The sequence below is a fragment of the Amphimedon queenslandica genome, unplaced genomic scaffold (assembly GCF_000090795.2).
Source record: "Amphimedon queenslandica unplaced genomic scaffold, v1.1 AMPQUscaffold_13339, whole genome shotgun sequence".
NCBI lineage: Eukaryota > Metazoa > Porifera > Demospongiae > Haplosclerida > Niphatidae > Amphimedon > Amphimedon queenslandica.
This window is the reverse complement of record NW_003546425.1, coordinates 73,482-98,376: the sequence shown is the minus strand read 5'-3', so window position 1 is coordinate 98,376 and position 24,895 is coordinate 73,482. Positions and strand designations below refer to the sequence as shown.

At 35.1% G+C, this 24,895-nt stretch overlaps 2 protein-coding genes across 2 annotated transcripts; one reads left to right on the top strand and one right to left on the bottom strand.

Annotated features, from left to right (window-relative positions):
- Positions 1–3,263: 3,263 nt before the first annotated feature.
- LOC100635779 (bcl-2-like protein 1) lies at positions 3,264–5,259 on the top strand. Its single transcript, XM_003387526.3, has 2 exons — positions 3,264–3,963; positions 4,741–5,259. Exons 1-2 carry the CDS (start codon positions 3,397–3,399, stop codon positions 4,876–4,878), a joined length of 705 nt encoding a protein of 234 aa, XP_003387574.1. The 5' UTR covers positions 3,264–3,396; the 3' UTR covers positions 4,879–5,259.
- Positions 5,260–5,397: 138 nt separating this feature from the next.
- Positions 5,398–24,782, bottom strand: LOC100636916 (coiled-coil domain-containing protein 18-like). Its single transcript, XM_019998119.1, has 36 exons — positions 24,600–24,782; positions 24,369–24,543; positions 24,199–24,316; positions 23,578–23,751; positions 23,410–23,516; positions 23,167–23,301; positions 23,033–23,109; positions 22,811–22,895; positions 22,435–22,688; positions 22,131–22,388; positions 20,625–21,868; positions 17,705–17,980; positions 17,364–17,489; positions 16,926–17,156; positions 16,720–16,800; positions 16,505–16,630; positions 16,143–16,343; positions 15,831–15,956; positions 15,551–15,691; positions 15,453–15,500; positions 14,855–14,968; positions 13,983–14,240; positions 13,652–13,771; positions 12,652–12,822; positions 11,933–11,983; positions 11,797–11,870; positions 9,420–9,588; positions 9,238–9,319; positions 8,902–9,092; positions 8,663–8,719; positions 8,450–8,539; positions 8,246–8,329; positions 7,700–7,794; positions 6,876–6,987; positions 6,710–6,800; positions 5,398–5,694 (listed from the first exon to the last, which is right to left on the bottom strand). Exons 1-36 carry the CDS (start codon positions 24,685–24,687, stop codon positions 5,606–5,608), a joined length of 5,919 nt encoding a protein of 1,972 aa, XP_019853678.1. The 5' UTR covers positions 24,688–24,782; the 3' UTR covers positions 5,398–5,605.
- Positions 24,783–24,895: the final 113 nt, after the last annotated feature.

Here is a 24,895-nt window from a genome sequence, read left to right as displayed (position 1 = left end):
TGTATGTGTGGGGTGAGGGCTATCCTCAGGTACATAATAAGGCAGAACCCATGAACTGTGAGTAGTTTAGTAGTAATTAATTCTCTTATTATTATAAATCAGTTTTTGTAGTAGTATGAGTGTATAGTGGTATGTACATGGTGTACAATTATGAGTATAATATGTAGTAGTTTGTTTCTTCCTTTGTCATTTAGTCTCGGGCTGTAACCTGTATAGTATTCAACACTGCCACACACACACACACAAAGACACACACAATACTTAGTATAGAACACACACATTTTGTTTTATTGTGCACACACTATACAGTATACTATAGAGTATAATATTCTGATAATAGTTAATGCCATAAAGCATGCAAGAGAGTACATGTAGGTAAGGGTTACTCTTCCTAATAGCAAGCATAAATTGTTAGCTCCTACTGAAAATTATAATCTAATGCTGCACTGTATAGACTCTTATTATTGATGGCAGCTAAAGGTGGCTCTTTTTACCTCTCATCTTTCCCTAACTCCTTGTCCGTTATGTTTGATTCCATTAGGAACAAGCTTTGCACCCTCTGTAGTCTAATAATAGCCTGATTGTATCATTCCTTGTCAGACGGCATCTCTGCTATGTATAATCACTGTCTGATAGCATGATACCCTTCGCTTGGAATGCTGTATGTAATTGCTTTTCATTTCAATCTGGATTCCCTTTTTCAACTTAGTTTTTTTTTGACATAATAGACTCCTCTTCCTCCTTCCCCCCTCTCTCTCTCTCTCCTCTCTTTCCTCCTCTATCTTTAATCTTGTTACTCAATCTACGCCCTCTTATATTTGGTAAAATATTACGCGATGAGAATTTTAATTGTCATAAACTCACCTTCTTATATCCTAATGAAACGTCTCGACAGACATAAATGCATTAATACTCTGGTAGTCAAAGCTTAAGTTTATAGTCTGGTAATCCAGATTTGTACACATTTACAGCATTCTTTTACTGTTTTACATATCTTCACACGTGTGATTGTATTGTATGTAAGCATTTTGACGCCGTTTTATTTCATTAAGGAATACCACACCTCTACATGCCAATGCAAGCTATTCTTCATCTTAATGATGACAGTGTAGCTTCTATATAACAGACACTTTGATGTCCTTTATGTGGAGGTTATTTTATACTAATTGGTACACTAGGTGCTGTCTGTTAAATGGAGGTGTTCACTAGAGGGTATACTGTACATGTTATGCACTCCTGGTTATATGCATTACTATTAATATATAAGAAATTTAAAGCACACAGGCTCTGTTACAAAGTAGAGAATATTATGAAGCAATGCCACAAGAGCTCTCTCTCTCTCTCTTAAAGACTCAGACCTTAATTGTGTCATTAGTTTGCTTGTTTATGAATGTGTCACATGACTCTGTTGGTATTTCTGTTCTCTTGTTAATACTTGAATGCAAACAGTTTGACCTCTTCACATTTCCTCCTATTGATGCAATGAACCTTGATGAAGATGATGATTAATATTACTTTAATTGTTGTTTTTGGTGGATTGTTTGTGTGCTGGGTCTAAGGTCTTACTTTATTGTTATTCTTTCTTGCTGTTGTTGTTGTGTTTGGTTATCCTCTAAGCTTTTTCCTAACTTTGGGACATCCATTATAAATTATACCATGTTATGGTGCATGATATCGATTCCCAAAATATTATCTTTCAATAATTTTGGACACAATGTTCATATTTTTCTTCCTATAACTGCTCCTAAGCCTGAATCCTATATCTCTGCTATTATCTGAAAACTGATATTATTATACTCTTGCTGTTTTTCTCTCCATCTTTACCTCTCATATAACTGTTATGCATGATGCATAGAGCCTATTGTAAGCTAGGTGTACCTGTTTACAGACTATTGAATGGTTTGGTTGTTGTGTAATAGTATCTAAGATGAGTAACAAGTAACAAGATTAAGTTATCATGATGTCTACACAATATATTTTGTGGTCAATTATCAATCACTGCTTCTACTCTTACACAATATAACATTAACTAGGTCTCACCTATTATTGTATTATGTTATGTACCTGGCCTGAAGACATATTGTTAATACATAAAGGAAGAGCTATGAATTGATAAATATGTGTATTTGTATTTGGAGCTTCACTCCAATATGTCAATTATGTGTGTGATATTACATAATAATAAAAGCTACAGTATATGTGTCAAACTATGATTGGCCATTACACTGTATGTGTGTTAACATCAATCTATAATTATACTTATTCTATTATTATTATTATTCTATTTTTCTAATAATTTATTTACAATAAGTATCTGTGTATGTGTATGGACACCGATTGAGTAAACTTTAAAGCAGCTGCTTACGATCCACACACGCCTCCAGAATCAGGTCTCTGTACATGCTTTCCTATTTTAATACAATAATCTATTTTTAGTATAGTCATCACAATTAGTAACAGCTAAGTACATTCTAAGTGTAATAGTAACCGCTTAAGTATATGTTATTACAATGACATCACTAGTAGATACTTCAAAATTTCTGATGGCATCAAAATAAAGTGTTATGAATGCCTATTTACTTCTAATAGCATTCATTATGACCAGGGAATATTTTTGCAGCTATAGCTAGATGTACCGTGCAGGTAGTTGCATGGTGGGCACAATTTCAGCTGTATTTCAACTGGGAGTTTTGCTGGGTATCAGTTTCTCTTTCCAGAATTATAATTCTGTCCCTCTCACTTCCAGACTTCCAGTTGATAATAGGAAGTACCAATTGGAAGTTAGCTGGGAAAATGATTGTTGGATTATTAGTCAAGCATTTTATTGGATTCTTCTGGAAATTTCTGGGCAATTAAGCTCCCATGCATCTCCCATGTACTCTTGTGCGTGTGCACAGCACAAATTATGCAATTTTAAATGATGTAAGTTTATGTGTGCAATCAAATTACAGGGCTTGAGGTTAGATACCATATAAACACAAACTGATAATGTGCACTGATGTGGATCCCGATCCTTTTTGTATACTACATTTACTGCAGGAGGAATTGTGAATTATGATCCAAGAGCCTATTTTTTCATGCACACTTATTGCATGCATGGTCTAAAATTTAGGACATCTTTTTCTGGGGCAATCTAGGCATTCTAAAAATACTGTTTTAAGGGACCAGTTCGATATTCTAAAAATAGTACATCATCAATCAATGAATCATATGCATAACAATAACCACGCCCTATAAGTATAAATTATTAATTAGCGTTGCTTTTAAAACCAGCAACCAAGCCACAAGTCCTCCAACAGAACGGTCTTACAGAATATTCTCTAGAAGACTAAAAGAAGTTAAAACAGAAGACTCACTTATTCTTATTAGTAATACTACAACTCCTATTTTGAGATAATGGCGGTAGCACTACAACCTAGACATTTGACAAGTACTTCGCCAGTGCCCGAACGTAGGAAGAAAGACGCCAAATGGACACCATCATCGACCCAAGGAGCCCATGCCTCCAATATTCTAGCCAATACTGATTTCGTCCACCAGACGAAGGAAATAATACACGAGGTCTTTTACGCCCTCCTATTGGAGCAAGGCGTCAAGCTAAATGGATATACAACAGGGCATGTGGAGCCCATATTCAGTTCAGAAACGAACAGGAAAGTTTATAACAGTCTAATGGGCGCCTGTAGACAATTTCTAAGACTACACAGTGACCAGATTAGGAGAGACGTGGAAAAGCTCGATATATCCGAAACAACATTGTGCATTACATTTCACAGCACCATGCATTCAATCTTTTCCGATTGCGTAAACTGGGGTAGAATTATAGCCCTCATATCTTTTGCTGTCCTCGTTGCTTACAAGGCCCACAAGACATCACGTCACGTCGTAGAGAGCATAGAGGGTTGGCTAATAACCTTCATATGCCAGAACTTGAGTCAATTCATCATGAAACAGAAAGGCTGGGTAAGTCCATAGAAATTGTATACATGCTTTGTGACTTTGTGGTTGTGTAATTATAACACACTCTCCTTCCTCTATCAGCCCCCTCCTCCTCCACTGGTTTTGTATTGCCAGCCATTTTGTCTTGCGATGTTTGTACACATTCTCTTATTGGGAGACCCAACAGTGTCTGGCTTGTGCATTAGTATTTACCTTTATAGGGCAAATAATCTCATAGCATTCATTTGTGTCATAGCTTTGTCTATTAAGTCTCATCAAATCTTGTTTGTCCCCTCGGCTTCTCTCTTATACACATGCCCTCTTATCATACACTTGTCCTATATATGGCCTGTTGACATCTTAGTAACTAGAGGTGTGCATTTTATAAGCCTTGGTCCATATTAATTTAGGAAGGCGATAATTTGTGCATTAGCCTAACCTTATTTATTACTGCCTAGTCATTATACAAGGGTGAGAGATAAGGCTTTTAGTAAAGGCCTTGCTCCTCCTTTGTTGTCTGTGGTGTGGGTACATAACAGCTGTGTGGCTTGTTTAACTTATCTCATATTACATCAGCTGCTATAAAGGAGCTTCTTACAACTCTATACTCATTTGCAGCTGTTGTGCTCGAAAAGTCGAAATTGACCTCTCTTTTATTTATGCCTCGTGTTTAAAATTTGAAAGTGGAGAGATCTAAGCAATTGCCACACACATGCATTATGATTATCATGCTGACCTCTCTGAATCTCATACTTTTATTCATTGATTCTTGTAATATCTTTCCCATTGTGTCTCCTACAGGCCAGTGTACCAGACAGATTCAGCTCAGATAAAATTGGAGGAGATACAGTTGATGCTAAAAATGGCGGAGGTTCGTGGCTAGCACTAGCAGCAGTCGGAGTAGGAGCTGCCCTTGTCACAGCCTTCTTGTCTAGATAACAATGGTGAATGCTATGAACATCTTCAGCAAAGTCTCTCTCTCTCTCTCAACATTATCCATTACTATCCATTTACTCCTCTCGTCTTCCATTACGAATCAGTTTGGCCATAAACGTTAGATTTCTTTTTCTCACTCCTAACCAACTCATTCTAAGCTTGTACTATAATGGACACTTTATCAATGCACATTATTATTATTATTATTCGTTATTATTTTGTGTCTTATTTATTCCGTTGATTGTGTTTGTGTCTGTATTTTGTTTGTTCCACCTTAACTTTACTGTTTTGTTCCTGCTGTCACTATTATTATTATTATTGTTGTTGCTTAGAATTTTGTGTTGTACTTTATGTATTACATTTGAAAACAATAGTTGCATTTTATGAAGTTATTTTTAGTATCGAGAAGAGAAGGCTGAAGCTATTTTTAGTAAATGAAGAGGGAAGCCTGGAAAAAGTGGCAACTCACACTATGAACATGCAATTTCCTCACTTTGGCTTGGCAGTGGCACACATCGTATCTTTATAGCATTGATATTTCTTTGAAATAAGTCACTACACATATATTTATCAATAATGGTCTAAAATAATGATACATGTATTTTAACAATAAAATATAAAGTGTAAGAGATGTATGTGCGTATAATAATGATAATAGCAGATTTCATGTGTGTGTTATCTTTTTTCTATCTTTCATATAGAGAGCATCAAGATCCATCCTCTCTCAGTCTCATAATCGATAGTTCCTTCTTATTGAGTCAAGGTGAGACTCGGCTTTAGCTCCATGTGCACTATCAAAATTTGGTCGATTGTAAGAAGCTAAAGACGAGAGAAAAAGAGCGTGTGAGCACTATGTAAATACTAGCACACAAATCAAATCTGTACATGCACACTGTATAGAAATCAATGGAATGATAACATTGTTAGGCGTATGTGGGCTGCTCTTTATGAAAACATAATTAGGTCAACCTTACACCAGAACAATAGTAATATGACCTCAAATATCCAAAGCATTTTGTCTCCCACCACACAGAATGTTAGATATACATACATCCGACAGACATTATGGCATAACTGCACGCACACGCATACTGTACCAGCACGCCCTCAAAAAAAATGCAATACCTGTAATATGATGAATGTATGCAAACAGAACAAGGCACGCGTAATAAGTACATGACACGGATCAAATGTTAGTGTTAATAATTATTTTAGTCATAGAATTTTAATCTTGTGACCTATTAAGTACACATAGTTTTGAGGTTCATTAGATAGGGTATAATTATTTCTCAAAATATTATTATTAATATCAGTATGGGAGAGAGATAAGAATGATGGGGAAGTAGCTAGAATATACATGTATGTAGGTAAGAATACGCTTTGACTTTGTTTGCATTTTTTACTGCTCTTGTTATTATATTCATCACTCTAGAACCTTCTGTGAGTTTTCATGTATTTCTGTATTATTCACATTCAACAGTATGTATTCACTTGTTACCAGAACATTCTAGATTCTATTTAGATTTGTACTGTGTATACACACGCAATGTATGAGTGGTTTTTGGTTGTGTCCGTGTTATATGTTAAAGACTGATTCAAACAAGCTTAGGAGGGAGTGTTCATGTTAACATTATAATATATAGAGGATCATTGGCTAAGGTCATGTCCTAACCCTCTCTACTCATACCTATGAGCCTATGATCGTCACATGCACCAAAACTGCACAGAGACAAAATGGCATTATATTGATAATGAATATGTCGAGTGTGAATACTAGTATTACTATTGGCTATAGCAGACGTAGAACACAATGTTTTATTAATAATAACACTACCTGGCGTAGATTCTAAATGTCTTGCTAGTGATTGGTCTAATTCTGAATGTATTGATCGTAGTAATTCCTCAGTAGGTGGACTGTGAGGAGCCTAGAGAAAGAAAGAGAGGGGGGGGGGGAGAGAGGGGGAGGGTATAAAGAGAAACACAGTCACTAAGGGTCTAACCTCTGACGTGTGTCTTATTGGTGTTGAGGTTGGTAATTTGGGGGTGGTACCAAGCTGTGACAGGACATTATATCCAGCATTTCTAAGCTTTTTGGTCTGTTTCTTTTCAAAGCTAAAGAGAAAAAGAGTGAAGGTAGCCATTATTAGAACATGTACACAATAACATGTTGTTTATCAGTTTAGACCTGTAAACAATGAAAGTGTGTCTCTATTCCTCTAGTACTAAAATCAACTTTTCCTTCTCCTAATGATTTCATAATAATGATTCTATCATTCCTTCTCCTGCTTCATTGTATGCATAATTAAAGCTACGCACGAATGCACTCTTCAGTTCAAACAAATACATTAATATTATTGTACTGTACAGCATAAATGGACATGTATGTTGTACATGTACTGTATGTGTGTATGCATTATTGAAAATTAGCATCATTTAGTAGGTCAATTGTCACATGACTGGAATGGTCCCTTCCATAATTGTTAAGTCACTCATACTGATGCCAGGTATGCCCTTTAAAGCGGTTCAAACTAGTTTATGTATGGACGATTTCAATGCGGTTTCAAACTGACTTATCTAAACCACCTCAGGTCATGGTTTGAGGTAATTAAACCAGTTTCAAACTGACTTATCTAAACCACCTCAGGTCGTGGTTTGAGGTAATTAAACCAGTTTGAGTACTGAAACAGCTGTATTTTGTATACAATGTAGCATTATAAATTGATTCAACCACAGTTACATGTGGACACAATTACATGTAGGTTGGTTTCTGAACCACTTTGATGTAAACTGGTCTGCACAGTGTAAACTGGGGTTTATAATGTACCTCAGTTGCTGTCTTGAAGTGGCTGCCACTTCTCTTGATCTGTCTAACTTTGCTATCAGTTTGTCTCTTCTCTTTGCTTCTTGTTCATAAAGACTCTAGAGAGAGAGAAAGAGAGAAGGTGGTGGGTGGGGGGTTAGATTGAGTGGGTATACATAAGTTGTTTGTATTATAGAAAGGATATACAAAATCATAAACAATATACAAACGTCATAAACATTTAAAATTTACTAAATAAGGTAAAAAATGAAACTATTCCACCTTATAAGTCCCTTAGGAGAATGTAATCCATAATTATCACACCAATTGCAACGGGACTACTTTTAATTCCAGTAATACCGGATTTATAATACATGCATGTACACTGTATATGTATCAGTGGACTTTTTAGAATTCCACAGTGTATGATAGTGATAACAAGTCTGCTTGTAATGCGGAACATGCATGTACATGTAGGTATGCATGTATGCGTGTGTATACACAATGTATGTATGTGATTGATGTATGCACGTGCTTGTGTATTAGTTATCAGTGTACCATGTACTGTACCTTGTATCTTTGAGCTTCAAGAAAAGCTCTTTCAATTTCCGAGTGCTGCTTTTCATAGTGAGACATCATACCATTTAGTTTTTGCTAAAGGAATTAATGGACATAAAAGAATGAAAGAGTATAACTATTATACATTGTAGTGATTGTACATGTACATGTATTATAGTGTACATTGTACATGGCTAGGGTGGGAGCATGGTGAACCTTTAGTTCTGATATCTCTTGGTCTTGTTTTTCTCTTCTCTCGTTCTCTTGCATGACTCGTATTGAATCCTGTTTTTGATAATTCAAGGCCTAAAGAATCAATAATAAAAGTACAATATGTACACACATACATGTACATGTACAGCACTATTATTACATGTGTACATGCATATACATGTAGCTATACAGTGTACATGTACATGTATATAGTACTTGTTGTTCTAGTAGGTCATTGAATTCAATCATTTTCTTACTAAAGTCTTCAGTGCTCTACAGAAAGCAAGAGAGAAGGACATAAATGTACTCAACCATAGCAAAACAATACAATCACCACACATGTAATATACATGTATGTACATGTACATGTATATCAAGATTACATGTATATTGACCAGAATGTATGCACAGTAATGCACAGTACATGTACAGTATGTACATGCATGTATATGTACCTTTTCTTCCATTTGTCTGGTGATGGTTTCCAGTTCAGTCTTTGGTATCATTTTCCTGTTTACTGTGTTCTCCATTTCTGAGAGCTCCTCTTTCAGCTGACTCATCTGTCTCTCACTCTTTCTCAGCTCTTTATCTTTATCCTGTAAATCATGACGGACGCTAGACAGACACTTCTGAACAGAGTCCAGTTCTGAGAGAAAGAGAGAGAGAAAGAAGGAGAGGGGGAGGAGGAGGGAGAGACAGAAAAAGTGCCATTACAGTTAGGGGAGAAAGATGATGTAAAGAAGAGAGGGACATTTAAATAACGAGGCCACTATTATATCAATAACTATTACCAAGTAGTAAACTAGACGACTTCATTTCAATAGATTGTCTACTTTCTGTTTCATTCTTCAGTTGTTCTTGATACAATCGCACCTATTTAATATTAAAAATCAAAAATATAAACAACAAAATGTACAATACATGCAAAAATGTATGTGTGTACATGTACATGCGTGATCTAATAATATATTACTTGGTTTTGTAGCATTGTTATTTCAGCTTGCATTGAGGATTGAGTGTGATCAAGCTCTTGTCTGAGTGCATGTGCTGTTGATTCTAATTTATCGAATTCTTTTTGCTTCTTTTTGTGGCTTTTCAATTGACCTTTTAGCTCACCATTCTCTCTCTGGAGTTGAGCATTTCTAGTACAGAAAGAGAGAGGGGAGAGAGAAAAAAATGAAAAAAATGCAAATGGGGAGTGGTACAGAGAGGGAGAAAAATAGGGACAATACTATGGATCTTTTTATAGAACAATGCAATAGACAGTATGTCATTGTGCAACTAACAGAATATGAATAATAATATTAATGAATATTCCAGTACAGCACATGATAGTCATTGTTTCATTTATAACTTTATTTGGAAAAATAATGAAATAGAGAGAGAGGGGGGGAGAGGAGGAACAAACAGGATGTATGCAATGAAATTGTTTTAAATTGATATGGACAAGATGTACATTCGTAGAATAAAATGGTGGATAAAATGTCCAGGGAACAGATAGGATTCCTATCATATTTCAATTGCATCAATAGACAAAACAACACAATTGTCAATGGAGCTATAGAGTCTATACACCAACCCACACTATCATTACACAAGCACTTCCCTTCCTCCCTCTCCCCTCTTTATTCTTCCCTCTCTCCCTCTCTCTTTCCCCCCTTCTCTCTCTCTGATCTTGCATAATTCCATCCATTATTACTAAACAATAAAACCGACACTTTAAAAACACGTAGCATCATACCTCATACCCTAAATGAGTAAATGTACAGTGACAGTTATGAATGTCACTCTATTTATAGTATGAAAATATGGACAGCTTTTAAGGTCAGTTTGTATTGCTGATGTCAATAGCTCCAGATGTCTGTCACTATGTACATGCAAGAGAGGATGCATGCATAACACATGCAGCACAGATGCTGTCTGTCTATCTCTGAGCATGAGCATTTATAGTAGTAACAATTACACATGTATTCATAACTGTGTGCATGTAAAAGACTTGCAGAATTTGATAAGTCAATTTTTATTGACAGATGGGCCCCTGTTATTGATTATAGCTAAGCTATAAAAAACTTTTTGGTATTTTTTGTATGGTATTTTCAAAAAATAGCCACATTCAACTCAGTCAAATTTTCTACATAGCATAAGGATATCAATATGCATCAGAAAATGTAATAAAAATTGAGAGTGATTTCGGAGTCATTTTTTTGGAAAAAACGATGGCCTTACAGTCTTAGGTATTTTTCAAAAATTGGCCTATTTTAAAAATGGTCACAAGTCGATAAATTTTTATGGGAATCAAACTTTCTACGTAACATAAGGACATCAATGTGTATTACAAATGTAATAAGTGTAATTTTAGAGCCATCTTTTGGAAAAAAACATGTACTACAGTCCTTATTTTTCACTCATTTTCTTTCATCCTCTAACTTAAATTAATTTGTTGTCTACTTGTGCTGGTTTTTAAAAATTATTCTATACTATAGGCCATAGTATTTTCAAAAATTTGCTACTTTAAAAAAATTGCCATATTTTTCTTCAGAAATTGAGATATTTTTAACACACCCACACACACACAGTGATGAGTATATCATTGATGTGGGTCACATTATCCTCTTGTGAAGCATTCCTAGTAATCCCAAATGAGAAAACTGCAGACTCACCAAATAAAACCAAGAATAAACAACACAAACACATTAACATATTGAATGCAGAGACACAGAGACACAAGGTAAGAACAGAAGAACAAAGTGAGAATGGCATGAAGACACAAACACTCGTAATAGCAGGAATGCAAAAGAAATACTGATACACAGACTATTCAGTACATGTATGTATATACATAAACATTAATAAATACATATGTAGTATATACTGCATTTTCAATGTTTCGCTCAATCATATGTAGCTTTGTTACGGAATGATTAACCTCTCCTTCTCCCTCAGTGAATGCGGTCGTCCATTGTCACAGGAAACAAACACGATACTTAATTCGATAATAGAGCAACTGTATAGTATACAGTTTAATTGCTGAATCACGATATAAACTTTGGACTGGAATGTCCTTTGCTTCAGTGAGCGCCGGCCGTCGTCACAGCAAACAAACCTGATCTGTTATTTGATAATGGAGCAGCAAGCATGTAAATATTTGCATTGCCAATAGGAACAGTGAAAGAAAGACACAACAACTCCAGTGACATTTGCAAGCCTCTCAGAATAAAGCAGTACACTCCTTAAATACCAGTGTATTATATTGAGCATTACAAGTACATTTATTACAATAATAGTGAATGAACTATTTTTAATGATTATAGCAGGGTAAGGTAAGTATAATTTTTCTTCCTCCATCCTACCTTTCATGAAGTGTCTCCATTTTCATTTCAATCATTCCTTTTTGTTCTACGGCTCTTAGCAGCTTCTGCTTCTCCTTCAATTTAAAAATTGCAAAAATAATAATAAAATAAATATTAATAGCTACATGTAACGTACGGTATCAACAAGATCGCCAGAGTCCTTGCATTCTTGCTCAAGCAACATAAACTAGAGGGAGAGAGAGAGAGAGAGGAGGAGGAGGGAGAGAGAATAATACTTTTATGTACATGTACATGTATAAGCAGCAAAAAAATCTTAAAAATTATATTAAGGATTTTCTGTACATAAAGTATATGTACATTATATTATGCTGCTGACACACACACACACAGTGCTGTTTATTGTTGATGTGGACTGTATAGTCTGAATTTCTGTTTATGTGTGCACAATGCAGTGAGAGCTATGAGGAATTAGAATTAAATACTAAAATAAATCAAATTATGATTGGGGTACATCCTGTATGGAGACCTGGCTTCTATTGAGTGTCTATTGCTGACTGAGGCATTGTTGATCAAACAACAATTAGACTCCATACACTTGAATACAAACAGACCTTACACAGGTACTGCTACAATTGATATCATATGGTTACATGTAACATTAATTACATTAGCTTGTGGCTCTTTCATACATGTTCAATGCACATGGTAAGCACGTGCAGTGAATGACAGAGAACAAGAAATCGTCTTTCATAACAATAGACTACTAAAAATAATGATAATACTACACACAGTACACCAGTTAGTGCTTAAGAGAGTCCACCATATGGACTGTATCTTAATAAAGGTTCCACTATACATGCATGCATAAATATAATATATAATCCTTTAATTTACCTTTTCTGTTATTTTATGTTTAGCTTTGACCTCATTCTCCCAGAGTTCTTTCAGTTCTGTGTTCTCTTGCTCGGCTTTTGAGCGGTAGCTCTTCTCATTGTCCAACTGACTATCAAGTGACACCACTTCACTACGTAGCTTTGTTGCTAGCTCCTGTAATGATGATCTTGACTATAGAGGAGGAGGAGGAGGAGGAGGAGGAGGAGGAGGAGGAAAGAGAGAAAGAAAAAGAGAGAGAAAGAGAGAGAGAGAAAGAGAGAGAGAGAGAGAGAGAGAGAGAGAGAGAGAGAGAGAGAGAGAGAGAGAGAGAGAGAAAGAGAGAGGAGCATAGGAGAAGGAATCATACTGATGTCATTGAGGTACATGTACATGTACAACAATTATTTTTGATTTATTATGCGGTGAAATGGTAGAGTAGCTTTTATCAAGAGTGTATAATTTTAGGCTTTTACCAAAAATGGTCAATTTGTATGATGGTCTAATGCTAAATTGATTTCCGTGGCAGGCTATTTGAAGCATGAATTTTTAAAATTTTTATCTAAAGATGTACATTGCACAGTAGATTATGGTTCATGTAGGAAGGAAGGAAGTAGCAATAAAAGGAAAGTGACATTAAACCATGCAGTAGATCACAGGAAGTAAAGGTACACTGACACCATTACTGCAATGAGAGAAAGTACCAGTACATGTACACATGACATAATGGGGAAGATACATGTAAGTGATAATAATACCGTATAGTGGGAAATTTTGGAGGGATTAAAATTTTGGCAAATTGCTAAATTTTGGGTGATTGGCGGATTTTAATTTGGCAAATTTTTTGCCATTGGCCATTGAACATGCGTATAATTGCTAAAAATGGCAGATTTTTCTTTTGGCGAATGGCTATCAAAACGCCAATTCGTCAAATTTAATTCCCTCCAAAATTTTCTACTATACAGAAAAATAATGATAATAATAATCACTTGATTTATCATGAATTAGTAATTTATGTATTTACTTGGTTCAGTTGCTCAATCTCCAGTTGAAGTTGTTTGATGTATTCAGCTCCAGTGCTCATCTCAGACAGGAATAGAGTAGCTTTACCTTCTGCTTCAACCAATTTAACTTCCAATTCATTCTATAAAAATGTTATTCATTCTAATGTCTACTTTATTGGTCACATTTAAGCGATTTAACATACCGGTACATGTACATGTAATAAGACATCTGCATTTTTTAAAAATTAATTTTTTTAGTTTGCATTTTTTTCAATTTTTATAACCATAAGAAATTAATATTTAGCTTCTTAGTGCAATATTTAATTCATACATGTACATGTATAAATGTACCTTTTTCTTCATTTGCCTGTCTCTATCAGCTGCCATGTCTTTTATTGATTTCTGAGCTTTCTCAAGTGCCTCGCGAAACTCATCAAGCATCTCTTTACTTTTCTTGACGTCTTCTTCCCGTGAGAGGAGAGTAGACTGTAGAACTGTTAGCTGAGCCTGTAGCTCCTCACGTTGACCTTTGACCTCAGTGAGTGTACTATCTGATGATTGGAGTCTGTTCTCTAAGTCACTAATCATCTCTGATTTAGCATTAGAGTCCTATGACAGGAAGAGAGGAGGAACAGTGAGGGAGGCAGGGAGAGAATTAAAATGCATATTATTTTTTAACAAATTTATTCCTCTCAATTTTGGCCAAAAAACCTTGTACTATACTAGTTATATAGGCAAAATTTATTAAAAATAAATAATAAAAAAATCTTCATTAATTTTTTTCCTGATACGTATATATGTATTTGTATCGTTTAGAAAGTTTTACATGTAACTGATTCCAATCAAAATTGGATTTTTTATAAATTTTTAAAGTTGCTCAAAAATTGGGTCAAAAACCCTGTACAAAGACTTCAGTCAAATTTTTCTAAAAATGGCGAGGAAAAAATTGCAATTTTTATATTAAATTTTTTTTCTGATACATATTACTTATGCTGTTGAGCATGTTTGGATCAAAATTGAATTTTATACAAAATTTCAAAAGTTGCTTAAAAAATCAGGTTAAAAAACCTGTACTAGATTTTGGAGCAATGTTAAAAATTCACTCACAAAATCTTGCAGGAAACTTATACATGTACAGCCATATAAGCTACAAATGTATACGTGTAATAAATATGTGTAATAAAATTTAAATGAATTAAAGTATAGGCTGGTATAATGTTCACTTGTTGTGCTCTTTGTAATTCATTTTCTACTAATGCTCTTGATGTCTCACTCCCAGCCAGCTGCTCCTTCAAAGATAGCACCTGCTCCAACTGATACTGTATTTCATTATTAGCCTACATGTGATGTACATGTGCACATAATGTAACGCAATCCGGTGTAAGTACATGTACATGTATATGGGGATGTACTGTATACTACTACATTGTGTAATGATGATCTAATTGTCAATATAATGAGGTCATAAATAAAACCTGTTTACTACAATTTAATTATGTCATTATTACAGGGAAACACCATTTACATACACACATACATACATGTACATGTGCACTCTACAACCTAAACAACACGTGTGCATCTAAGCTTATATAGTATAATATACAACTGTAGTACATGCATTCTATGTACATGTAAACAATTAGAACTTCCGTATTTATGAATACAAAAGCTTTTTAATCAACTTAGCAATTGAGTCTAAATTAAGGAAATGTCCCATCATGAAATTAGTACATGTACAAGTATTTTTATTCAAGGAAGTGCAGTAGCAGTATAGTATGTGCTGTGTATTTTGGACTGCTAGTGTATGTACACACATACCTTTTCTAGCTCCATCTTAAGGCTTGAGACAGTATCAGTCAGCAATACCTACAATGTACATGTACATATAGTGACATGTTTAATTGTATGGTTTTTACTTGTTCTTTTTTTAGTGTTTCTTCAGTTTCACTTGCTTTTCTTTCAGCAGCTTCAACTTTCATGCCAGCTCTATGAGTCTCATTTAATGAAGTGTTCAGTTTCTCACTGGCTGAAGCTAACTGTGATTCTAACTGAGACACCTTGAGGGAGAGAGAGGGGAAGAAAAGGAGAAAGAGAGAGGGAGGGAAGTGGGGAAAGAGAGAGAGAGGGGGAGGAGAGAGGAACAGTAAAAGTTACCAAGTTGTCAAATAATAATTTAATAATAATTATTGTACGTACTTTTTCTTTTTCTCTGATGAGTGATTCCTGAGCTGTTTGCTGATAATGTGTCAACTGATCAACTTGTCTCTGTAGATTTGATATTTGATTTGATTTATCGCTAACAACTGAAACAGTTGACTTCAACTAAATGAAAAAGATTTAAAAGTTAATAAAAAATGCTGTAGATACAAAATTGAGTGAGGCATTGATTCTGTGCTACAAAAACTGCTTAAAAATTTGGGAACCAATTAAAAGCATTAATTAATATGCATGTAAGTACATGTACATGTGCATGTATGTATTAAAAATATATTCCTATTAATTATATACCTCTTGCTCAGTAGCTATCAGTTTTCCCTGTACATTATCAAACTGTATTGATAATCGTTGCTTCTCTTCTTTAGCAGTGCCCAGGTCCTTCTCTAGTGTTAGTTTCTCTCTCAGTAGTTCTTGGCTGGCCTCTAGTGAAGCTTTGTCACCTTTAGCTCTCTCCAATTGAAGCTGTGAGACTTCATTACTGGCCGATGATAGCTACAAGAATATAACACTAAACTAACACAATGTTAACATCAATATTAATACTACACTACAGAATACTAATGCGACATTAACGCAATGTTAATATCAATATCAATACTAGACTACAAAATACTAATGTGACATTAACACAATCTTAACATCAATATCAATACTTGTTCTTCTAGTCTCTGTCTTGTATTAGTTTCTTTGTCCAGTGCAGCTGTCAGTACTTCAACTTTCCCACTCAAATCAGTTAAATTTTTCTTCATAACAGCATCCTTTTCCCTGTACTCTGAAACCTAAAGAAAACAAAGAGAGATATTATTATAAAATAAATACAATCATTTTGTCTTATTTTTATCTGATATACATTTGTACATGGACCTACTTCTTCTCTCAGTTCTTCTAATTGTCCCTCAAGTTGATTTTGAGTTAGTTCATACTGTGTTTTAGTCTCAATCAGTTCAGTCTATAATAATAACAATAATAATAATAATAATAATAATAATAATAATAACAATAATAAAAGTATAATAATGTAAGTTTAAGCTCAGAAATAATATTACAATAATTATCACCATTTTATTTTTTTACTTCTAATTTTTTATTTGTCTCCTTTAGTTCCACTATTTCTTTCCCAAGGTTATCCTTTGCGTTATCCACTTCATCCAGTAGGCCAGAAAGGGTCTTTTGCTGTTCCACTGCTCTGTCAGCTTCTCCTTTCAGTTCTTGATAGAGTCTCTTCTGTTCTTCGTAAGCTGCGGCATTTGAAAAATACTCTTGTCTCTCTGTATCCAGTGTCTCTTTTAAAACCTGCAACTCTTCCTGATAAAGAGAAGATAGTTAGACACATAATGTGTACATGTACATGTGTACATTTACATGTATTTAAAATTTGCCACCCAAAATCACCCAACATTTGACTTTCCCATCATTTTTTAATGTTCCAATTAATGCGTGCAGGCAATAAAAGTAATATAATGGTAATAAAACAATTAATATTATGCAGATGTATTTTTTCTGTTACTTTACCTCCAGTTGCTGGCATTTAGCTTGCAGTGATTTATTTTCCATTTCAATTTCTCTCATTCTAAGTGCGATTGATTGAGTGTCTTCAGCTTTCTCTCTCATCTGATCCTCAGCACGACTCAACTGATCCTAATAACACAATGTTAACACAGTTTTAACAATAATTTAACACTGAGCTCAATGCTACGCTAACACGACTTTGACTCGATGCTAACACACAAAGCTAAATAAAACTATTAGCACAATCTTAACTCATTCTTAACAACTTTTTGATTCAATATTAACACAGAATCAGATCAATACTTAGCATTATCTTAGCACAATCTTTAACAGTATTAACTCACTTTTAAATTTGTTCTAACATCCAGTACAGTCTGATAGTCTCCTTTAATCTGATCCAATTGATACTTGAGTCCACGCACCTCAAGCTCCTTCTCAAGCTTCTCGTTCTCCAGTTTAAGATTTTGTCTGTGAAGCTCTTCATATTTCTTTTGAATGTCCTCATTGGGTCCTTCTCTTGAAGAGGAAGATGGGGAGTTGAGGCTGCTTAGACCAGAGGGTCCTGATGACTGGAGTAGCTTCTGAGGAGATACTTTACTGTGACTGGCTGTGACTGATGCCTACAAGGAGGTAGGGGCAGGGAAATGAAATATAAAGGAAACTTCAACTTAAAATAAATATTTGTAATCTTAAAATAAATAATATACATGTATATACATGTACTGTACATGTATGTACATGTGTGTAACCTCTATTGTTATTCCCTTGCATAACGATACTAATGTACACAGTATACTAGCATAAGAACATCAATAAAAATTGGGGGGGGGGGAGGTGGTGGCTATAACTCTAGTCAAAAATTTCTACATGGCATAAGGACATCAATATATATCAGAAAACTCAATAAGAATTTGGGGTGGTTTCGGAACCATTTTATTGGCCCATTTTTAAAAATGGCCATAACTCAATAATAGCCTTGGATATTTTTCAAAAATTGGCCCATTTTTAAAAAATGGCCATAACGCAAAAATTTCTTATCGGAATCGACTCAAACTTTCTACACAGTATAAGGACAACAATATGTATCAAAAAATGCAATAAAAATTTGAAATGATTTCGGAGCCATTTTTTTGAAAAAACCATGGGCTATAGCCTTGGGTATTTTTCAATAATTGGCCCATTTTTTTTAAAACGGCCATGACTCAAAAATTTTTTATTGGAATCGACTCAAACTTTCTACACAGTAAAAGGACATCAATATGCATCAAAAAATGTAGTAAAAATTTAAGATGATTTTGGAGCCATTTTTTGGAAAAAAGTATGGGCTATAATAATAATAACAATAATAATAACAATAATAACAATAATAACAATAATAATAATAATAATAATAATAACTTTGGGTATAAATTGGCCCATTTTTTTTTAAAATGGCCATAACGCAAAAATTACTTATCAGAATCGACTCAAACTTTCTACAAAGTATAAGGACATCATCAATATGTATCAAAAATTGTAATAAAAATTTGAGATGATTTTGGAGCCATTTTTTGGAAAAAAACCATGGGCTATAGCCTTGGGTATTTTCATAAATTGGCCCATTTTTTAAAAATGGCCATAACGCAAAAATTTCTTGTCGGAATCGACTCAAACTTTCTACACAGTATAAGGACATCAATATGTATCAAAAATGTAATAAAAATTTGAGATGATTTCGGAGCCATTTTTCGGAAAAAACCATGGGCTATTATAGCCTTGGGTATTTTTCAAAAATTGGCTCATTGTAAAAAATGGCCATAACTTGAAAGTTTCTTATTGGAATCGACTCAAACATTCTACACAGTATAAGGACATCAATATGTTTTTAAAAATGTAATAAAATTTGAGATGATTTTGGAGCCATTTTTAGAAAAAACCATGGGCTATAGCCTTGGGTAATTTTCAAAAATTGGCTCATTTTAAAAAATGGCCATAACTCAAAAATTCCTTATCGGAATCGACTCAAACTTTCTACACAGTATAAGGACAACAATATGTATCAAAAAATGAAATAAAAATTTGAAAAATTTTTTTGGAAAAAAACCATGGGCTATAGCCTTGGATATTTTCATAAATTGGTCCAATTTTTAAAAATGCATGGCCATAACGCAAAAATTTCTTGTCAGAATCGACTCAAACTTTCTACATAATATAAAGACATCAATATGTATCAAAAAATATAATAAAAATTTGGAGTGATTTTGGAGTCATTTTTTGGAAAAAACCATGGGCTATAGCCTTGGGTATTTTTCAGATTTTTGGCATTTTCTTAAAATGGTCGTAACTCAAAAAATTGAAGTCATAATCAGCTCAAACTTTCTACACAGCATAAGGACATCAATATGTATCAGAAGATGTAATAAAAATTTGGGGTGATTTCGGAGCCATTTTTTGGAAAAAACCATGGGCTATAGCCTTGGGTATTTTTCAGATTTTTGGCATTTTCTTAAAATGGCCGTAACTCGAAAAATTGAAGTCGGAATCAACTCAAACTTTCTACACAGCATAAGGACATCAATATGTATCAGAAAATGTAATAAAAACTTGGGGTCATTTCGGAGCCATTTTTTGAAAAAAAAACCATGGACTATGGGTATTTTTCCAAAATTTGCTCATTTAAAAAAATGGCCATAACTCGAAAATTTCTTATCAGAATCGACTCAAACATTCTACACAGTATAAGGACATCAATATGTATCAAAAAATGTAATAAAAATTTGAGATGATTTCGGAGCCATTTTTTGGAAAAAACCATGGCCTATAGCCTTGGGTATTTTCATAAATTGGCCCATTTTTTTAAAATGGCCATAACGCAAAATTTCTTATTGGAATCGACTCAAAATTTTTACACAGTATAAGGACAACAATATGTATCAAAAAGTGCAATAAAAATTTGAAATGATTTCGGAGCCATTTTTTGGAAAAACCATGGGCTATAGCCTTGGATATTTTCATAAATTGGTCCTTTTTTTTAAAAATGGCCATAACGCAAAAATTTCTTGTCGGAATCGGCTCAAACTTTCTACACAGTATAAAGACATCAATATGTATCAAAAAATGCAATAAAAATTTGGAGTCATTTTGGAGTCATTTTTTAGAAAAAACCATGGGCTATACACGCGTAGCTTGTGGTATTTTTTCAAAAATTGGCACATTTTAAAAATTATCATAATTATGTCAGAATCAGCTCAAACTATCTACATCTGTACATGTACATATACTTACATCTAAAGTCTGTCTTGAAGGTGTAGTGTGAATGATATCAGAAGTGCCTCCTCCTCCTCCTCTTCCCTCATGTTTACTGGCTGGATGAGGAGGAGGGAGGGAGAGGGGGAGATGAGAGGGAGAGGGAGAGGTGGGGGTGCTCGGGATGGAAGATGATGACGACGATGATATATTAAGTGCTCCACTCTCCCACTTCTCTTTCATCAGTTGAGCCTTGTTTCTTTTAATTCCAGTTTCTTTCTCCTCTGTTGTGTTGGTAGTCTTTATAGGCGACGATGTCACACTGTCACCATCGGTTATCTTCTTTCGCTGCTCAAGCATCCTCAAAATCTCCGAGTCCTTTTCCTTCTTGCGTCTTGATGCCTCCTCTTCACGAGTGAGAACATGTTCTAAGTTATCTTGATTTGCTTTCTTTCTCTCAGCTATCAGTGATTGCATATTTGTATTGCCACTCAGTACAGATGTTATTGTGGGTTCGCTCCGATATGCAGGAACTGCACTGGGTTTCTTAGGAGTAGCTCCCAAGGTATCAATGACTTCACTTCCACCAAGTTCATTCTCATTTTTCATTGATAGTCTAAAATCTGTTGATGTCTGTGGCAAAAGTTTACCCCCGCTAGACACATGATAGTCAGAATCATCATTTATAATATTAGAATCTTGTGATTTTAGGGTCCTTTCTAAAACCTGTACAGACGGGATTCCACCAGTAGCTCCACTACCAGTAACAGTAGCAGTAGGAATGAGCCCAATTGAGGCACTATGAGGAGTAGAGGCTGTATAAGTTTGGACTGAAGATGGTGTAGCATTGGTAGCTGTTGCTAAACCGAGAGGACTGCTAATAGAAGTGAGTGGTCTAGTAGTAGATGGTGTAGTGTTTAATGGTGTACTGAATGACTGATGGTTGTAAAAAGAAGTTAGATTCGTATCAAAACTGGGCAGGTCATTCTCATCAAGATCATCATCATCTGTTGTAGTTGAGTCCCATTTTGATGACTCCTCTGGCTCTTTCTCTCCTTCTTTAACTTTGTGCAGCTCAACTTCTTTCTCCTCCACCTCCACCTCCACCTCCACCTCCTCCTCCTCTTCTGATTCACTTGAGTCCCAGTCCCAGTTATCTCGTTCAACAGGTTTAGCAGGACTAGGTGGTGGTTTGTGGACATGTTGGCTGGCCTCAGTATGTGATGATTGATGGGCAATATCATCAGTAATAGTAATGTGATCCTTAGCATTGGAATCAGTATCTATCAAACGAAGAGAAGAGATATGAAAACTACCTATAATGATTGATGTAGCTTTATTATTGCAAATTTAATCATATTGATGTACAAATGTAGCTACATACTGGTAAACATGTGTGACATTTCTAACTACCTCTCCTGTGGTCTCCACTATACAAACTTGTGGAGGAGTCTTTGATACACAAACACACTATAGTACAAGTAGTATTACGTGTACATGTACTGTACATGTACTGTACATGTACATGTACGTGAATGTGTGTACCTTTTAAGTTATCACTAGTTTGTTTGCTGTTATCAGTGACTGAAGTAGCCCCAGCAGTTAACAAAGGCTTTGGTCTCTCTTTAACTGGTGAGTCCTTCATCCTTTCTCCTCCTCCTTCCTCTCCTTCTCTTCTCTTTGGTATTACTCCATTAATTTCCTCTTCCTCCTCCTCTTCTTCTGATGTAAGAGCTGAAGTTTCATGAACGTTAAGTTTAGGAGTCTCATGTATAGGCACTTTATCAGCATCACTTTTAACATCTGCCACAAATCACCATCAACACCATCATCATCATTATTATCTTACCTTTTGCAGGTACAGTAACTGTCACAGCAATATCTGTCTCTTCATTTTTTGTTACTTTTTCTTCCTTATCATCATCATCATCTCCTAGGAATGTCTTCCTTAGCTTCTCCTTCATTGCTTCGTCCATATTGAAACTTGTCTCCTCTCTACCTCCAACCAACCCACTCCCTATTCCTCCTCCTCCTCCTCCTACTGCATCAATGAGAGATGAATCACTGTCAGATGACTGGAAAGTATCCTGTCTAGAGAGATCACTAAGAGAAAAGTAAGAAAGAAATAGGGAGTACACGTGTAAAATTAAAAAAATTACTGCAACGTGATTTTATGGTTGCATTCCCTCTTCTTCCTCCTTCCTTCCCACCTCTCTCTAACTTACTCTAGTATATTTGAAGTAGGAGGTGCTGCTGATGTACTGACAGTTGCAATAGGACTAGCACCAAAACTACCTCCAGTACCAGTACCTACAGTGTACAATTTAGTATGAGTTTAAAGCATAATTATAACTGATTATCTTTATAACTGAATAAAGTATAATGTGCTTATGCACTTAGGATATAATTATTGATTAGTGAAATTGGTATTATTAATTATTGCAAACCTTGTTGGGGAAAATGAGATGCCGTTGGAGATGCAGTATCATCAGAAGCCATTTTCTTATTGAGAACTGAAAAAATACTAAAAAATAATAGAGAGGATAAAACAGCAGCTCTTTCTTTATCTCTCTTTACTAACGAGGAGTTTGGTTGGGCATAGTCGATTGCTCTCTTTCCAGTGAATTCCTTCACGTCAATGTCAATTTGTGGAGCCTCAAGAAGACAAGTAACAATTGAGAGCTGATTCTCCATAACAGCTAACATCAATGGGGTACTAATAGAAAGAGGGAGAGAGGGGAAGAGAGAGAGGGGAAGAGAGAGAGGGGGGGGGGAGAGAGAGATGGTATGTACATGCAGTGAATGTGATGATAATGAAGCTCACAGTCCTTTGTTGTTTTGGATGTTGACATTACAATCCTCTTTGACCATTAGCTCAGCAAACTCTTTATGAGAATGAATGCAAGACAGAGACAATGGTGTATTATCATTCTAAAAGAATAATGAAAAAATATTAAGGACGCTAAAAGGAGAGATGTAATGAGAGGATTACATTGTCACATTCATCAACATAAGCTCCTTTGTCTAAAAGCTTGTGTGCCATGGGCACATCATTGTTAAGAGATGCCAAATGAAGCGGAGTGTGTCCATTGTTGTTTCTGACATTAACATTCTCTGTCATTGCAATTATCTTTACAGCAGATGCATATTTCTTACACTCAACCGCCTGTAAAGAGAAACAACAGAGAGAGAGAGAGAGATAAAGAGAAGAGAGAAAGAGAGAGGTTTATACAGCTGTATTTATTATTTTAAAATTCGAAAGTAGATAGTTTAAAATAATTATACATTTTAATAACAACAACGTATCAGTTTAACTCATTATCTGAGTATAGCATTTCTTAGAGCAGCAGCTAATAAGTGGTCGGTTCATTTACAATGCAACCAGATATGGCATATTGTCTTTCACACAAAGAGCTATCCTCTGCCTCTCTGGGCTGTATATGTACATGTACATGTATATTGTATATCAGCAGTTATGAGGATGAGGTATAGTATAATAATTTGTTAGTTTATATTGAATTCTTGAGTAAAGGTAGTGATGTGTGTAAATATTGTGTTTACCACAAGGTATGCAAAACGAAAACAAAGAGAAAGGGGAAGAGAGTGTTGTTACCTTATGCAAAGGAGTATTTCCATCAGAGTCCTGCATTCTACATGATGGAACTGCAGTAGCTGCTAAAAGGTCTATTAGTGCTGGGTCCTCCTTCACAGCTGCTAAATGAAGTGCAGTTCTACAAAATAAAGTAAATAAAAGTAGATCTACAACTTGTCTTTCTCCATTACCTTCCTTTCTTGTCAACAGCATTAGGGTCATGTTTAGGTTTGCCTGACTTGCCACTGTTCTCTTCTAAAAGATGCATCAGTTTCTCAGTCCGGGCATTCCATACTGCTCTGTGTAGCTTGAACGGGAGCTCTTTGTCTGGTTTGAGGATAGTATAGCCAACACCATTTACAGGAACTAGAGAGAAAGATGGTCATGTTGGTTTAATTGTCCCAGGAAAAGTAAGTACCTACCTTCTTGTGACTGTGTGCTAGCAATACTGGAGGCATCTCCATCTCTTTTGCTCTTACGACCTTTGAAAAGCTTTCCCTTGAGAGGCATATTGCCTTATCTTTGTTCGAGTCTCTGTTTCTTGAAACCAAAATGGCAACTGTTTGAACTGAAGTTCATTTTATTAATGCGTGGGCGTTGATTTGACGTTTCTATGGAAACAATTTTTATAATTAGAACTAATTCGGTTTATTCCAAAAAAATGACTGTGATCATAGCAACATAAAGATAACATGTAATCAGTAGTAATGTAGTACTG

Coding starts and splice junctions, on each gene's coding strand:
- LOC100636916 (XM_019998119.1), bottom strand. CDS start 24,687: ATGCCTCTCAAGGGAAAGCTTTTCAAAGGTCGTAAGAGCAAAAGAGAT. Junction 17,490..17,704: donor ATGTTAGAACAAATTTAAAA/GTGAGTTAATAC, acceptor TTGTGTTATTAG/GATCAGTTGAGTCGTGCTGA. Junction 9,093..9,237: donor GTCGTCTAGTTTACTACTTG/GTAATAGTTATT, acceptor TCTTTCTCTCAG/AACTGGACTCTGTTCAGAAG.
- LOC100635779 (XM_003387526.3), top strand. CDS start 3,397: ATGGCGGTAGCACTACAACCTAGACATTTGACAAGTACTTCGCCAGTG. Junction 3,964..4,740: donor TCATGAAACAGAAAGGCTGG/GTAAGTCCATAG, acceptor TGTCTCCTACAG/GCCAGTGTACCAGACAGATT.